At 46.5% G+C, this 17511-nt stretch overlaps 1 protein-coding gene across 12 annotated transcripts in view; it reads right to left on the bottom strand.

Moving 5' to 3' along the window:
- CACNA1C (calcium voltage-gated channel subunit alpha1 C) overlaps positions 1-17511 on the bottom strand; it is a 628485-nt gene that overhangs the window by 160471 nt on the left and 450503 nt on the right. For all 12 annotated transcript variants that reach the window (XM_053920870.2, XM_053920869.2, XM_053920860.2 and 9 more), the window contains exon 9: positions 13859-14031. In XM_053920870.2, the coding sequence (XP_053776845.1) occupies positions 13859-14031 (173 nt within the window). The remainder of the gene's footprint in view (positions 1-13858; positions 14032-17511) is intronic.

Below are 17511 nucleotides of genomic sequence, written 5' to 3'. Positions count from 1 at the left end.
CTTGGGCAAATTGTCGGAACCTCATCTTTCTCATCTAAAAAAATGGAGCAAGTAACATCAATCAAATGAAAATTAAAGATAATAAGAGTCAGATGAGGTGTTTAATAAGTGGTAGTGGAAGCTGTCATCTATAATATTCAAGAATAACAGTCTGTGTGTAGAAAGCCTGGACACTGTATATATTTATTGGGAAATGAAAAAGCAAAACACAGACCAAAGAGAAGACCTTCAGCATGACTTGCTTTGCATCTAAAAGGTCATCTGGAGCCTAAACATTTATCAGTGATGATATATGGTTCCCCAGGCTGATATGGCTGAAGTTAACCATGTTCTTTTGGGGGCAATCAACGTCCCAGATGTCTTCATCACTGTGACCAGTCCTTTCATGAAATATTCATGAAGCTACCGTTGTGTGCTCCCAGTAACTTACTGTGACATGGTCCCTGCTAAGCAACTTGTGAGAAGATCATTTGTAAAAATCTTTTAACTATGATTAATCAGGAAAAAATATTTAAGCTCAATGGGAAAAAAGACAGCTGCATCAGCCTCCCTTTTGTGCCACTTTGGAAAGGACCCACCGGAGCTTGTGCTCTGCTCCCATAACCTCTCTCTGCCAGGTCAGAAAAGGCTATGAGACCACAGCCGGGGCACCATGGTGTCTCATCCAGCCTAACTCTGGATGCTTCAGTTGGGTCCAGACAAGAGTGCATGGCTCACAGGCCCCCCTATGATGGATGGTCACTGCTGCCCATTTCTGTGGCTTATTGGGAAAGACGTTTTGCTTCTATAAACCAGTGACACTAGTAACAGAGTGATATGGGGCCTTGGTTCCACTGTGGTGTAAATAGATTTTAGTCTAAACATATTTTTTAATATGCAACAATTGGGTTAGCCTAATGACAAATGTCATCCCCTACCATCACCAGAGCAACATGCCATTTCCATTAGGTGTAATGTTTCCTGGCCAGAGTAAGGCATGGAAAATAATATTTGGTCATCAACAACCCCCTTCAGTTTCAATGATCTGATTAAACTTAGCAACGGAAGGAGGAATTTACAAATTAGATGCTGTTCTCTATTTATTACCAAAATGCTTGCTTTCCACTACATCCAGGAGACACAGTTCAGATCTCATTAAGTCTCAGCTTGTGATAACATTTACTCCATAAATCTCCATTTCAGCCAGTGAATGAAATGAGCATTATGCCAAAGACCACATAATAGATGAAATCAAACCTCTGCCCCCTTAGAAGGCAGTTGACCTTTTCAAGTCTTAAACATATTCAGCTTTCAGGACCTAAAGAAACAGCTAGGAATTTATTCTTGCATTCTCTTAACCATTTCCTGACTGTCATTCTTAGCTGGCTAGCTGACCTTGCTGAAATAGAAGTAAAATAAAATATTTCTGACATTTCTCCGGGTGTACTTGGAGAAGAAAGGGGAGAAGAGGTGAGTACCTGAAGTAAAACATCAAAACAGAATGAAATATTCATGTCCTCTCCTATGAGTGAGAAAGAAATAGAAGATAAAGAATTAATTTGTGCGTCTGATTCATTACAGAGCTTCTGCGTGACCAGATCTGGCCCCATCTGATTTGAGATCAGATGTAGGGACAAGGCAGGTCCCAGTCATCTGCTCTCAGTGGCAGGATTCCAAAGACTTCCAGGACAAGCCCCACTTCTCTCCCAGCTCCCATTGTGGTACGTGTGAGCACCTTCCATGCTTTGTGCTGAGACAGCGTGGAAACCTGCATGTATCTTGAGGAGACGGTGAATCTGTAAGAACTGTGAGTGGAGCAGATCTGCCCTTTTCTGTCTCCAGAAAACAAACCCATTGACAGGAGACAGGCCCTGTAGAGGCCCCAGCAGCACTGACGGGGGAAGGCAAGACAAGGGATGTGTGTTCTGCCCAGAATCCAGGAAAGAGACCCCATGACCTGGGAACCCTTTTGTTCCCCAGGATTTTAGGATGCTATGATTCTTCTGATTGTGATGGAGCCACCCACTTGGCTATACGAGGCATCTAGGGCCTAGCAGAGGGATACAGGAAGATCTCTGCAGTGGACTGAACATGTTGTCCCCAAATTCCCATGTTGAAACCCGAATCCTAATATGATAGTATCTGTACATGGGGCCTTTGGGAGGTCATTAAGTTATGAGGATAGAGCTCTTAGAAATGGGATTAGTGCCTTGTAAGAGGGGCCCAGAGAGCTAGCTAGCACTCCTTCCACTCCTTCTTGCTGTGAAGACACAGCAAGAAGATGGCCCTCTGTCAACCAGGAAGATGGCCCTCACCAAGACCATGCTGGTTCTCAGACTCCTAGCCTCCAGCACTGTGAGAAACAAAGTTCCATTGTTTCAGCCACAATGGCTGTGGTAATTTGTTATGATAGCCCAGACTAAGGCATGAATAAAATATAAATGTACCAGCCTCCCCTGTTCAGCTTCCCTTCTTCTCCCTGCCTTCAGCACATCCTAACACTGGCATTTTCCCTTCTGTTTTTAAGAATTCCACCCATGCCCCCAAGGAAGCACCCTTCTGCTGAGCAGCTCCCTTTAGGAAACTCCGTTGTGCCTGACCAGCCTTCAGTCCTGCTTCTCTAACCACGAGGCTTAGTCACAGAGTGAGGAAAATGAACAGTCCAGAACTTAGGGCAGGTACAAGGACTTTTAAGAGGGTGGAATCTTTCCAGTACATGGGAACATAAACCTCCTCCGGAACACCGTGGCTATCACCAGCGGCCTGTGAATTTCTGCCTGCTCAAAGAATCCTAAAGCGTAGAGCCATCAAAGCCCTGTATTTGGGGTTGTTACTCAACTTTTTTATTTTTCATAAGCCACATAACATAGGCATTAAATGAGGCAGAATTATTTGGAGTTCTACACATGGTACCTTTCAGGTTGAGGAGACTGCTTGTTGATGTGTTTATGGCCACGGACAGAAAACAGGGCTTTGGACAGCAAGTGACAAAGGGCATGACAGGGCTCCCTCTGCTAAGCAGACAGGACAGACCAGCTCTAAGGGGGGTCCCTCAGGAAGATAGGAGGGTGAGTCTGGGGAGGCATAAGCTGCTTATCCCAAAGACGCCCAGCTCTGCCGGCCCTGGGACTCGGTCCACATGAGAGCAGACAACCAGGAAGGCCACCTTTCCGATCCCTCTCCTCCAATGACTCTCATTTCAGGCCCACCATCCTCTGAAATGACTCGTCTCCCTGCTTCCAGCTTCTCCCTCCCTCCAACCAACCGTCCACAATCAGGGACACAGTGATCTTGTGCCAGTGAACTTGTACCTCCCCTTCAGTCTCTCTGGTGGCTCCTTCTTATCCAAAGGATCAAGTCCACATCTGGGACCCTTGGAGACAAGGGCTCCGCCTTCCTTTCTGGCTTGATCTTTGTGTTTTCCCCCGTGTTTCCTAAACTAAATCTTTTCTTTCCTTCTTTCCCCTCCTCCTTCCTGCTCCTCCCCCTACTGTTATTTGCTTCTACACTTTGCATATGCAGCTCCCTCAGTTTACAATGTCCCTTCTCATCCTTTTGGTCTGTAAACTGCTACTGATCTGCAGGGAGCAGAGACACTGCTGTGTGTCCACCCAACTCAATTGTTTTGCCCCCTAGGCACTCAGCTGGACTATGTTTCCCAACCCTGTGGAAGCTAGGTGGGGCTAATAACTGTGTTCTGGCCAAGGAATGTGGATGGGAGTGATACACCCCCAGGCCTGGCCTCCAACTCCCCACCCCACACACAGCCCTCCATGCTCCCTCTCCCTTCCCTCTTTTGCTGGCCAGATGCAGGGGTCCTCAGAGACCTCTGTGGCTCAGGAGGTAGTACAGCCCCTGGAGGGAAGGAGCCCTCGTTCCTGAAGACTGTGGAGGTGAACTTCCCATCCTACTAACACCGAACCTACAGTGAACCAAGGAGCAGAAACCACCTTTGCTGTAATGAGTGACCGAGATTTGACCTGGGTGGGGGTTGCTTATTACAATTGGCCTGCCCTGACTACTAAGGACCTCCTCAAGAATCATTCTCTGGGTGGGCAGCCCCCTCTACCTTCTTCCACACCCTGTACTCTCTCCTCTGCATTTCTCCAGTACTTGTTCATACCTTCAACTCATTGCTGTAACCTGTTTATTTGTGCATCTGTCTCCTTAACTAGGCTGTAAGTCCCCTTAGGACACAGATTGTGTCATTTATCTTGGCATTCTGAGTGCCCGCTTGGTACTTAATACATGTTGAATGGATGCACAAATGTCTCTCTCACAGTAGCAGGACAGTCTGGCACACGTGTAGCTCCAGAGGTCTCCCCACAATGGCCTATACCCTGAGGCCAGCAATCCCAGTTTCTGTGCTCTTCCCACTGGCCCCTGTGCCATGCACCCCAGTGACAGAATCACAGTCCATGGCTAATCTCCCTCCATTACCATGATAACTTTCCACAACAGCAAGCAATCACAGGGGCAGGAGCTGTCACTCTCTCACTCCACTAACAGCCTCCTGACAGATAATGTATCTTGATGTGACACAGGGTTTTTATCTCCCAGTGGTTATGTGCAGGGAGGGGTGTGGTGGGAGCCAAGGGCAACAGTCACCTGGGTAGCTCTATGTGGAGGCTGAGCACTGGTTATTGGAGAAAATGGATCAAAGGGAAATTTAGGATGATTCATCTCCCCTTCAATCCCTCTGCTGAGTTACTCTCAGTTCCTAGGTGTGTAGATCTGTTTGCAAAGCACTGAATTAAAATCAAATTAGCACTTTATTGGGTGCCTACCCTGGGTGACACTGAGTGGGCAGATCAATTTGTCAAAGGGTTTTGTGGCTTCAGGTAGGTGACAGGACCTCTCCAAAACTCCACAAATGAACATCTCTCTGTGAGACTGTCCCTGGCCAGAGATCCCTTCCACGGTCCTATAATGCTGAGGCTCCGGGGGTACTGGAGTCTCAGAAGCAACAGCCCTGGAGCATTGCACAGTCCTGGGTCAGCAAAAACAGATTATACCATGTTCCTCCCTGTGTACTTGCCAAGGCAGGAGAGTGGATGGTCAGTGAGCTGAAATACCTATTCCTGACTGCTCTGGTCAACGACTGCACTCCTCTAATCAAGTTCAAAAGGAGTCCTAAACTCTGATAGGTCACATGATGGATGTGCCTCCTTGTATGCAAGACTGTCTCTTAAAACTATTCCAAATGGAGGGTTTTGATCTGTTAACTTTTTTTTTCTGCTTGAGGAGGGTAATTTCATAATTGCTTTCATGCTTTAAACACAGTTCTTATGATCATAAAGCTTACCTTTTCTCTCCCCTTTAAAAAAAATCAAACTCATGCCCCTTTATGTTCACACTTAAGATCAGTTTTTCCTGCTTCTCTTCTCCTTTCCTCCATCCACCTTGCTTCGCATACTAAACTGAGGGTGGTACATGCAGTAACAAAGGAGATGAAGAGGCCACTCTGGCTGGGGAATCAGAGGGACCCCCTTCTCACTCCCCTCAGCTGGAGGAGGAGGACAGTCACAACATGACTGAGGGAGGGACTGTGGTAGAGTCAGCTGAACTGAAGTCAAGGTCTACCTACCTGAAGTTAGGTGAGACATACAAGATATATGCCATGAATAGATTAACTTCTCCGAGCCTCAGTCTTCCCATCTACAAACTGGGGGACATTCGTGCCCACAGGAACTGATCTTAGGGAGGAATGAGATAATCTAGATCCTGCCCCCTTATATGCCCCTGCCCCAGTCCTGACTCAGCCTTCTAGCCCAGGAATGCCCACAGAGGTTCGTATGTATCTACTGTCCATCCCCAGAATCCAAAAAGCAATTCCACACATGGAATGGCTATGGAATGATGGTTCCCCTCAGAGAAAGAAAGCAAGGGTGAGCAAGGTCATGCTCCTTGACCTACTGACCATCTGATTTTCTCTTCAAAGGAATCCATTTCTAACTCCTCCCAGGCCTACTTTTCTAGGCCCACTTTTTAAACTCCTAAATAATTTCTATCCACACGATCAAAGACAACACACTGTCCGAGGGCCTACCATGAGTACAGCGAAGATAAGACCAATGGTGTTATTTGGCCAACCAGGTAGGAAAGTAGAAACTTAATTATCTTGCTTCAAAGAGGATTCAATTCAATCCTTCAATATTTTTTTGGAGGAGGAAGTCTACTAAATATAAATCACTATCCTGAATGCTGAGTGGGAAAGTGAATAAAAAGTTAGCAAAGCACATTCTCTACCTCTTGAGGGCTTTCTACATGACAGCAGGGCTGGCCATCCCCACTCATACTGGTGGGGCAGGCACAAGGACCAGAGTGCTCTGCCGGTGCCTGTCCCAAGGGCGCGGGTCCAGAGGGGCATTAGTGAGAACGTGCTCCCCACATTGAGCGGGCAGGATGGGTGGAAGAGGGAAGGGTGTTCTCGGCAGAGGGGGGAGAGATGATCAAAGGTCCAGAAGCAGCAAGTGGCAGGGTTGTTTGGACAGTAGGAGCAGTCTGGTTTATTCCTCTTTAACGCTCAGTGGTATTCCACAGCAGGAGTGCACCGTTGTTTAACCGTGCACCTACAGAGGGAGGTCTACTTTGGTTGTTTGGGGCTAAACAGATAAAGCCGCTATGAGTAAATGTGCACAGACTTTAATGTGGACGTAATTTTCATTTCTTTGGGGTAAACTGCCAGGAGTGTAACTGCTAGGTAAATATATATTTAGTTTTTTTTTTTAAAGAAATGGTCTATTTTCCAGAAAGCCTGTACTATTTTCTGTCCCACCAACAATGGATCCAATCTCTCCACATCCGTGTCTGAGCTTAGTGCTCTCACTACTGTCTATTTTAGCTGTTCTTACAGGTGTGCAGTGATAGCTCACGGTGGTCTTAATTAGCATTTTCCTATTGACTAGTGATGTTGAACATATTTATGTAAAGACATGAAGTTTATAATTGGTTTCAGAGTTTCTTTTGGCTAATCACTTTACTCTCTCCAGGCTTCACTTTTTTTCATCTGTAAAATGAGAGAATTTAATTATATGACCCCTACCCAAACCTCCAACTCTAAAATCCTATGTACACCTGAATCTACCCTGGGTGAGCTTGTTTGCAAGGTGAGGAGCTTTAAAATTTCCCTTTGTGCATCACCCATTCCCATCTGTCAAGGCTTTATTTTGTAGCTATGGAGAGAGAGACAAACCTTTGGGCAAAGGAATGACATGTCAGCTCCAGAAAGACTGATTTGTCCACGTTGTGCAGGATATTTGTGAGGAATACTGGAGAGCAGGGCAGACAGGTGCCTACTGGTCTAGGGGAACAGATGTGGAGAGGAGATGAGGGAGCAGGCAAGAGGGACTTTCTAGGATGTTGATTGATAAGACTTTGCACATGATTGAATGCAGGAATTGATAACCATGCAGAGACCACAGAAAAGGGAGAAAGGAAGAGACAGAGGAGGAAGAAGAGTAATTTCTTGCCTGGTAACTGGTAAGATGCTGAAGCCGCTGGACAGAACAGGGCTAAGAAGACATTAATTGGGCTGAGACCCTAGCTGGAAGGCAGAGGGTGCCCTGGGCTGTGTCAGCAGTAGGCAGCCAGCTGCAGCTCTCACAGCATAGCCTAGCAGACATGCAAAGAGGGGGCCCCAAGCATGATGGGAACATGGAAGGAGAGCTGCAGAGCACCTCTGTGTGGAGGTGTCTACAGTATGATGGACGGTCCTGTGTGGGGACTCAGGGGACCTGGCCTCATCCCAATAGTTAGCCCTGGTGACTTGTTCCCCATCTTGGACACCAGTTTCCTCACAGATCTCTGTGGCAATTTTCTGGGTAAAGGTTTAGAGCAGCTGAAAGTTAATGGGAGGGGCAGAAGAGACACCTGAGGTCTGCACAGGGGCGCCTGCTTTCACCGAGTGATACAGGGTCAGGATAGCTCTCTGTGTAACACATGAAAACTTAAGGGTGCAAGATAAGAAAGGAGTCAAGGAAAAGACAATCGTTTTTTCTCATGCCATCTGAGCCTGATGCTTGGTGGGATTCTGTCACAGAAATCTAGACATGTGGTAACCTGGGACCGCAAGCTAAGTCCAAGGTAACAACTGATTGCACTGATTAAAATGTAAAATAAAAGCTCAAATACTAATGTACTTGCCCTTGACACACACATATAATTAAGTCAGGGTTTCTCAGATGACCACTCTCAAGCCTTGTGGGGCCCTCTCGAGGGCAACCTGCAGCTCTGTCAGCTGGCAGATCTCCAGACTCTGCAGGGCAGGCGGCAGCCATGTGGCTGTGTTGTTCATGATGACTGAAGAAGTGGCTCCTGAGTCACACAGCGAATGCCACTGATGTAAATATTCAACCCTACTTATCTGTGTGGAAGTTCAAGGTTTTAATTGCAGGGACAGTCTGTCTCTTATATGCCCATCCTCATACACTTACGTCTTACCCAGCAACCTTTAGAGGGCTGGAACTACACTGAAATTGTCTTAATGACATGAGCGAGAGAGATTCCTATATGGATAAATGTTTAATAAATGCAGTTATTTTTTTATCTTGAGGAGAAGAAAGAGAGAAGATTCCTGTCTTTACCTCTTTCTTTGTGGCTGACCTTCTATCGGACTTGATGTGAGCCAGCAAATGGCCCCTGTGCCTTGCAACAGTGCACCTCTGCTGATGACAACAACCCCTGTGTGGCAGTGGCACTTTCGGAATTGGTTCCTTTAAAAGGGATGTTCGTTGCTGCTCGGTGGGAAGGGAAAGGCCTCAGCATTAACTTCTCTTTTCCGGAGAGCAGAGGGGTTTGGCGGCACAAAGGGCAGCAGGGTACAGGTGTGCCCCTGTCTTGCCTCCCTGCTGTCCTTTGGGCCCTGAAATGGCTCCTAAGTATAATGTTGTCCTTTTCTCCAAGGCTGTCTATAACCAATTGCAGACTGAGATCCAATGAAGGGCTGCCCTGACCGCTAGGGCTCCAGGTAGGCTGGATTATGTGCATCTCCCTTCCCCTTCCTGGAAACCCTTGGGTGACTGGCAGCTAGGCTGTGACCGAAACAGGAGGTCTGCAGAGCATTGCTTGATGCCACTCTGGGACACTCTAGACTCAAGACACTCACAAAACAAGACTCTGTTTGCCCTCAAGCTTTGGCCGGTGACCCCACATTGCTAAGCCCAATGCTGAGTTCCTGGCCCCCACCTCACTTGCCTTCTCAGCAGCACTGCCCCCTCCCTTGCCTTTTCCACCTTCTCTCTGCCAGACCTTTCACAGTCTCCTCTGCTGCTTCTCCCTTATTGCCCCAGCCTCCAACTAGCAGTGGGTGCAGATCCTTTCACCTCTTCTCATTTCTATCTATGCCACTCTCCAAGCAATCTCATCCAGGCAGATAGGTTTAAACACCTTCCACAGGTTGTTGACTTCTCAAAATATAATTTGTCCCAGACTTCTCCCTGGCCTCAGATGAATTCCCAATTGCCTACTCACCTTCTACATTTGGATGTCAAGTGGGCATTTCAAATGTAAAGGTACAAGATACTTGTTTTCCTGATATTCCTACACTGACACCTGTTCCTCTCACAGCCTTCCCTATCTCAGTAAATGAGGATTCCACTGCTGTTTGGGGCTGTTTAGGACAATTACCTTGCAAACACCCTGATTTCCTCTCTCTCTCTCTCTCTCTCTCTCTCTCTCTCTCTCTCTCTCTCTCTCTCTCTCTCTCTGTGTCTCTTTGTCTCTCTGTCTCTCTCTCTCAGATCCCATATCTGATATGTCAGCAAATGATGTCTTTCGGGAGCCTGCCTGTACCATCTCATTGTTACCAGGACAAGGTGCCACTGTCTCTTGAGGTAGGAACCTCCCCTGGCTCCCTGCATCGCCCTTGCCCACCTCCTTTCCATTCTGCGTGTGGCATCCAGGGAGCTCCTGGCAAACATGGGTCAGATGATGTCACTTCTTAGCTCACTGAGTCGCTACTTAGCTTACTCCTAGTAAAAGTCCAAGATCTTACAGTGATTTTCATGATCTACTTCCTGGTTACCTTGAACCTCCTCACCTACCTCTCTCCCCCTTCTTCACTCCTCTACAGTCACATTAGCCTCCTCTCTGTCCCTCAGATACATCACCATGCTCCTGCCTTGAGGCGGTTTCATGGGCTGCTCCCTCTGACCAGAATGCTCTTTTCCCAAATAGCTATAGGATTCGTTTCCTTACTGCCTTCAAGTCTTCATTCAAATACCACCTTCTCAGTGAGGTATTTCCTGGCCACGCCACCTAAATTACTGTCTCTCAACACTTCTCTCACCCTCTCGCTATGCCATCTTTCTCCATGGTACTTATCACTCACTGACCATACTATTTAATGTATTGTTTGTCTCCCCACTAGAAGGTAAGTTCCACAGGGCCAGGGGGGGTTGACTGCTTTGCTCATTGCTATCTCCCCTGCACCTAAAATGGTACCTGGCATGGAGCAGACCTTTAGTTGACAGATGGATGGGTGGAAGCATGAACTGGAATTTATTTTTGTATGTGATTTACCAGCTGCATCACTTATTCAAATTACTTAGAGAAGTACCTACTAACCATGCCCTTTCTCTCTGTCTTCCCTAGTACTGTTATTTCTATTTCCTTACTGGTTTTTGTAGCTTTTTCTAGGGAAAATGACTGATTGGGCTCCTGCAGGTATGCTCACTACCAAGTAATGAGGTGTCACTGTACTGTCCTGCACTGCAGACACCTGTCCCTCACCAATGTCCTACACCAGTGGCCTCTCATAAGTGCTGACAGGCTTCTGCCCAGGGGAGAAGCAGAAGCTCCCAGAGCCATTGATGAAGAGTGATGATGCCTTTTTTTCTTAATGACTACTTAAAGACTAGCTGAAAAGAATTGGCAAATACACTATAATGTAATCTTTTAGCAATTTCAAAGGCTAAGAAACTATGTTAATTGAAAAACATAATTTATACCAGCATTTCTCCCCTTGTTTTGTTTCAAAGGGCAAAGTATGAACTTCTGAGGACAGGAATATAGTTTCTGAGCCATAAGTTGCCTTTTCTGCAAATCTACTAGGTTGCCAATTCCCTAATAATTGAATCGCTTCGACTGCTTTTATTGGACTTCCCCAGTAGACAGAGCCCTCTGGACTGGTTTCCTGGCTCCATTACTATGTCTCTCACATTCCTTTCATTGCATGGGTTTATTTTACTCTATATCTTGCTTTTTTATGTACTCCTTCCCTTGCCCCCCGCACCCCTGTAGAACTGTTCTGCCACCATCTCCACTGTGGAAGGAGGCAGGCTTCCATTCTATTCTCCTAAGGCAGGCTGGCTGAAGACAAGAAGCAGACACCAAAGGCTCCTCCAGCCATCAGGAAAAAGTACAAAGTGGGAGGAACAACCATCTCCAGAGTCTGATTTCATCCATATTCGGGCTTTTGAAAATCTTGGCAGAGGTTCTGTCCACTGGAGTAGGCAGTTCATCATGCTCTTCTCAAACCTTGGCCAGAAATGTGGGTAGAGGGGCCTTGTCCCTGTGATCTGTTCCCCAGCAGCAAAGAATTCTCTGTGCTGGGAACTCCTTGGAATTCATTCATTTAATAGTCAGGACAGGGAAGCAGCACACTTCTCAGAAGCTCTTGTTTTAGGCAGAGGACAGAATAACTATGTGTATCTATGGGCAGCAACTGATTGCTAAGCAAGTAGCCAATGCACACATTTTTAGTAATAAGCTGAGAGACTTGCTCATCAGCATTAACCATGACCTTGGGTGTCCACCCTGACTTAGGATGGAGAGAGGAGCCAAGATGCGAGTTTCTGTGTTTCAGAGGTAAGCTTCTCCATGGTATTTATTTACCATACCACCCTGTGCCCAACTAATTAACTCCTCCACAGTTCCAGCAACACTATAATAGAATCTGCCATGCATTTTTCCAGAAAGACCCTCAGTGGTATCATTGCTCATTGCTACTCCATTGAAGTCCTTGCCTTCCAACTTGCAAAATGACTTAGTAGAGCATGAAGACCTCCTTAGGTTATTAAATTATGTTGTTACCAGTGTCTTGTTGTTTGTGTGTTTTAATTTTGTATTTGCTTGTGAGCAGATATCAGAAAGGGAACAGCTGGTGGATGGATTCTCAGTCTCTGCAACAAAGGAGCAGAGATTCTGTTCTTGTGAACATCTTTGGCCATCTACTTCCCTACTTCCTCCACCCAATCCTTTTTTAGATTCCCGGTGAGAACTCAGATACGAATGAGTGGAAGCACACAGAGATCAGTTGTGGAGCTTGAACACGTAGACATAACTAATGCCTACTACGACTGAGGAATTAGACTCACTGTACTTACGTATTTGTGCTAGGATGTTTATGTACACATACACCTATACACGGGGATTTAAAAACCGATGGGAAGACTGTCATTTCCTCTGGGTCAGCTCTCCTGACAGTCCTGCGGCCTTCCTAGCCTCCTTAAGGAGAGAAGCACTTGACCAGTAACAACATCCTGCTTGCCCTCCATCAGGGTCCCTGAGCCTCGGTGGGACTTGTCATCTCCCTCTCTACTCAGGGCATGTTTCTGGCTTCCCACCCTTACCTGCCTGACTCCATACAGCAGCTGTCTTGGTTGGCTATTTAGCCTGTTTGGTTCCTGACCACCCTACATGCTCAGTGTTTAGCAACTATTTTTAAGTTACACTGCTTGAGGACAGAAACACACCTGTTCAATGTGTGAAATGAAAGAGAAAAACTGCACACAGAAAGAAGCAGGAAGTGTATGGCAGTCACAGAGAAGGACGCCAAATGAAACAGGGAGTAGTTAGAGCTAACCAGGGGTCCTCAAATGTACCTGGCAGCACAATCAATGGCGGGCTTGTTCAAACCCATTGCTAGGCTGCATCTGAGTCTCTGAGGCAGCAGATCTGAAGTGGAGCCCAAGAATTTGCATTTCTAGCAAGTTCCCAGGTGCTGCTGGTGCTGCTGGTCCCGGGACCACACTTGGAGAACCACTGGGCTTATCTGATGAGAGCCTGAATTCTCATGGTTCATCATCTTGCAAGTTGGTATCATCCATCACCCTCATTTCTGTCCCAGGGGTAGCATAGCTAACAGTCTGACCTATGCTCCCAGAGGAAGGAATTTGGCTCCATTTCTATAACCTAACTATCAAATGCTTTTGGGCTTCCTCAGTCTTCCCATTTAGCACTTTGAATCTGACCTCCTTAAGAGAAACCTTTGGCTCAGTTTTCTATGAAAAAGTGCAATGGTGCTTGGAAGTCTGCTGCAAAAGGGGCGAGAAATCCCTACATTCCAGGGAGCTGCATGGTGAAATTATTCTTTTGAACAAGGCTGGAGCAGGCAGCTTGCCCCTTTGTCCAAAGAGATGGATCCTGAAGGAAGATGTCTGATTCAAAAATAAAGGGTCCTTTGGCCCTGGCTGGTGTGGCTCAGTGGATTGAGTGCGGGCTGTGAGCCAAAGGGTCACTAGTTTGATTCCCAGTCAGGGCACATGCCCAGGCTACAGGCCATCTCCGCAGTGGGGGCCACATGAGAGGCAACCACACATTGATGTTTCTCTCCCTCTTCCTCCCTCCCTTCCCCTCTGTATAAAAATAAATAAATAAAATCTTTAAAAAAATATATAAAGAGTCAACCTTAGCAAAATCTCAGCTGTCTTTAAGATCAAAGGCTCTGAAAGGAATATGAGGCTTTATAGATCAACAGCAATTATTTCACATCTGTGACTAACTTCTATGATGAGCAAATGATTGTGATCAATGAGATCAATGTTGCTCCAGGAAGACAACTGTAAAGAAAGATCAGTGGTAAAAGGTTTCTGCTGTCCTCGCCACCATCTCTTCCCTCTCTCCCAGAACCCAGTCAAGACAGAGGAGGGCTGCTCACTGTTTCGGGGCTTTTCCTCATCCATGCCTTCGTCCTCATTCTCGGGGTCAATGTCTTCCGCCTGTGTGATCCAGTCCAGGTAGCCTTTCAGGTCCTCTTCCAGCTGCTGCTTCTCTCGCAGCTTCTGGAAATCTCCTCGAGCCTTGGCCTTCTCCCTCTCTTTGGAGAACTCTCTGCAGAGAGAGTGGAGTGGACAGGGCAGGGCAGTGCATGAATGGAAGGAAGGAGTGGGTGGGGCATGAAGGAGAGATGGGAACAAGGGGAAACAAAAGTGTGAATTGCTTTGCACTAGGAAGTCTGCCCACATACCCACACTTCCACAGACAGCTTTCTTTAGTCATCCCAGGTTTTGTCTTTACTCTCACATAAGTGGAAGGAGTCACAGGAAGGGAGGGATGAAATCCGTTTCCCTTTCTCCTGGATCATGATTACAGGCTTTGTCTTTAATTAACAACTATTCTCCAGTGACCTGGAAACTCCTTCTGAACAGTAACCTAAAAAACCTCCACCAACAGTATGGAACATGCACTTGATTTGCATTTTCCCCAGTACTGGGTGGCAGTAGAAAATTCTTGAGAGCCCTTGAATGACAGAAGGTGTTAGGAGCAGTGGTGTGCTGACGCCCACCAACCGCAGCGGCTCCCAAGAGTCACCTGTGCACAGCTCTTCCCAAATCTGGCTTCAGTGAGGTCTCCGTGGTGGCTTGAAATTGGCCATGGTGGGAATATTTACACCATGGAAAATGGCAACTGTTATAAACTAGGGCTTCCCCCAACCCCAATGAGCCAATTGTCAAATATTTACCAGTATACCACTGATTTGAGTCCCAGAGGACTGAATCTCCTCCATCTCTATTCTCATAACTAGGTTTTCTTCTGCCACTCTTAGCTGCCTGGAAGGATTTCTAATTTAGAGAAAGTTCCTTCCCACATGGGAACAAATGAGGATTCCAAACACGAGAAAATGTCCTGGGGGTCTCCTTTATGGTTAAAAAAGAAATCTAATCGGAATGGAAAAATACATAAAATCAAGATGATATAAAAGTTAAATGATGCATTCATTTTTAAGTAATAATGAGTAGAAACTGGAATTGAATTGGGGTTTGCTGTAAGAAGGACCTACTGAAAAATTTACAGTGGCTATTTCTTTGTTATTTTCTATGATTCTGTCCTTATTTTCTCTCTAACTTCAAATTCATTTTCTAAGCAAGGCAGGGCTGGCAGCAGAAGGCGCGAATCAAGAAGGCTAATTCTTAACTTGAAAAACCAGAAGCGTTCCTGTGTTTGATACTCAGTCTGTGGGAAGTGGGGCCCTCAGTGGTGTGTGTGTGGCATGCACTGAACATCTTAATTCTTACAAACATGATTCCTCCTTCTCTTACCAGTAAAGGTATAGTTCAGGGTGGGAGGCTGCAGAGACCACCTTGCAAGAATTTCTTGCACAAGCCAAACTCTCTACAGGAAAGGCACCTTGGAAGGAAGGACCCACCAACAAACTACAGGGGACAAAGGCTCAGCTCCTGAATCTACTCGGTGATGTTGGGTAGCTCACCGCACCCAGGGTCTAGTATTCACATTTGCTAGTGCTGCTCGGGAGAGCACTGATTTTAGCACTCACCATTTTCATGGTGAAATGCGGGTGAGGCTGGGAGTGGCCTGGGGAACTTTTTAAATTAGGAGATGTGGGGGCTCTCAAGCTAATGAGCTCTCTTCAAATGCTGCCTTAATGATGCTCTGGTTTGGATGGAATTTTCGTCTTAAATTTGATTGAATCCAATTCTAATTGGATTGAACTTGCTCTTTCTTGGGCTTTCTGCCAACTGGTGGTACCTTCATTTCCTTCCCAGGGAGTTTAATGCCAGGGAAAGGGGGCCAGATTAACAGCTTGCAGTGAAGATGGAAGCCTTGCTCTGCCTTGCCCCTCTCTCCTTTTGTTATTGGGGGTGGGCATGGAAAGATGCCAGCCCTGCTGCCCCCAAACCTCTATACCTGGTCACACTGTCCCAGGACATAGGCTTGCTCTCAGGACACAGTCACTTCATATAGAGGATCCCTCCCCATGCGAATCAATTCCAAAACTACACTTCCAGGCCCCCTCTCTTCCCTCTCTTTCTGCCCACACACATTTGTACTCTCCATTCCTTTTCCTGTGGAGTGGGTTTAGGTTGTAAGGGGACTAAATAGCTGAGGGTTTACTTTAGCTCTTTCAGAATATTTTGCAGAAGGTTTCAAAACAACTCACCATCCTTCTTCTGGAGGTGGGAGACTAGGACTGGCATCAAACTGGAGTAAGGACAATTGACTCAGTCTTGTTACAGCATCTGCCATGTGGAGTAAGAACTCCCCATCTGTACCCCAAGACCTCTGGGGACCCAATATAAACATCCACTGGGAGAAAAGAAAACTGAGGTGTGTTGAGGGTGTGAGGGGCAGAGAAAAGTAGCAGTGTCAGATCTGAAGCCCTGTGGCTCCCCTTGGCTCCCAGGGAGCGTAGGGCACCATCAGACCCCATGCAGTAAGGGATTCTCTGGGTAGCAGTGCCTGGCTCTCTTTATCTCCTGGCCTGGATGCCAGCCATGCATCTGCTCTGGGGACTGAGCTAATGAAGACATGAGGCCCCAGCCTGATGGGCAGTGCTGGGCCCAGGGATGGGAGCTGGCTAGACAATCAGTCACAGTTGTGGGGTTTGTCATATAGCAGAAGCACATCTCTGGCCAGCAATGGCCAACATGAAAAATGAGGACGGAGTACAGAGCCAGAGGACTTGGACTCACTAATGCAAAAACCAGCGTATAAGGGGAGGTGTGTGTGGAAAGCCCAGTCAATACAGATGGCTGGGGCTTTAGGTCCTCTATAATCAATACAGTTGGTCCTCATTATTTAGATTCTGTATTTGTGAATTTGCCTACTCAATAAAATTTATTTGTAACCCCTGAGTGAATAACTGGTGTGCCTTTGAGGTTATCTGTAGAATGGCAAAAGACTGGAGTCACATTCCTAGCTGAGATCAGACAAGGTGATGCTGATGCATCTATATGCTTGTTTCAGCTTAGACTGCTAACAAAGGTCTTTTTTTAGGATCTATTTAGTGCCACATTTGTGTGCCTTTTCTTGGTGATTTTGCAGTATAAAGTGGCCCCTAAGCATAGTGCTGAAGTGCTATCTAGTGTTCCTCAGTGAGAGAAGGCTGCCACATGCCTGACAAAGAAAATATGTGTGTTGGACAAGCTTTGTTCAGGCCTGAGCTACAAGACTATTGGCCATAAGTTCGATGTAAACAAATCCATACTGTATATCAAATAAAGTGTATTTAAGTAGAAACACACAAAATACAGGTTATGTACTGATTACTTGACAAATATGTTGTGATGAAAGACTCACAGGAACCTAACCTTGCATTTCTCCTAAGAGCGTGCTCAGTATTTGATACTCAGCATTTGTGGCGACTTCACAGAATAATGAGAATCGACTGTCTACGTTACCATCTCTTTTGCTTCTACCTGCAACGCATGGATGTCCCAGTGTTTCTCCTGCTTCCTTCTGGACCTGCATGCTGTGCCATGGTCTATGTTCTCAGGCTATAAAATGCCTGTCTACCAGGCTCTTTGCTTTTGGGGGGAGAGAGACATGCCCATTTCCCAGTGGGCAGAACTG

This window comes from Desmodus rotundus, chromosome 3 (genome assembly GCF_022682495.2).
Source record: "Desmodus rotundus isolate HL8 chromosome 3, HLdesRot8A.1, whole genome shotgun sequence".
Taxonomy (NCBI): domain Eukaryota; kingdom Metazoa; phylum Chordata; class Mammalia; order Chiroptera; family Phyllostomidae; genus Desmodus; species Desmodus rotundus.
The sequence above is the reverse complement of the archived record's forward strand: the minus strand, read 5'-3'. Positions and strand labels throughout refer to the sequence as shown.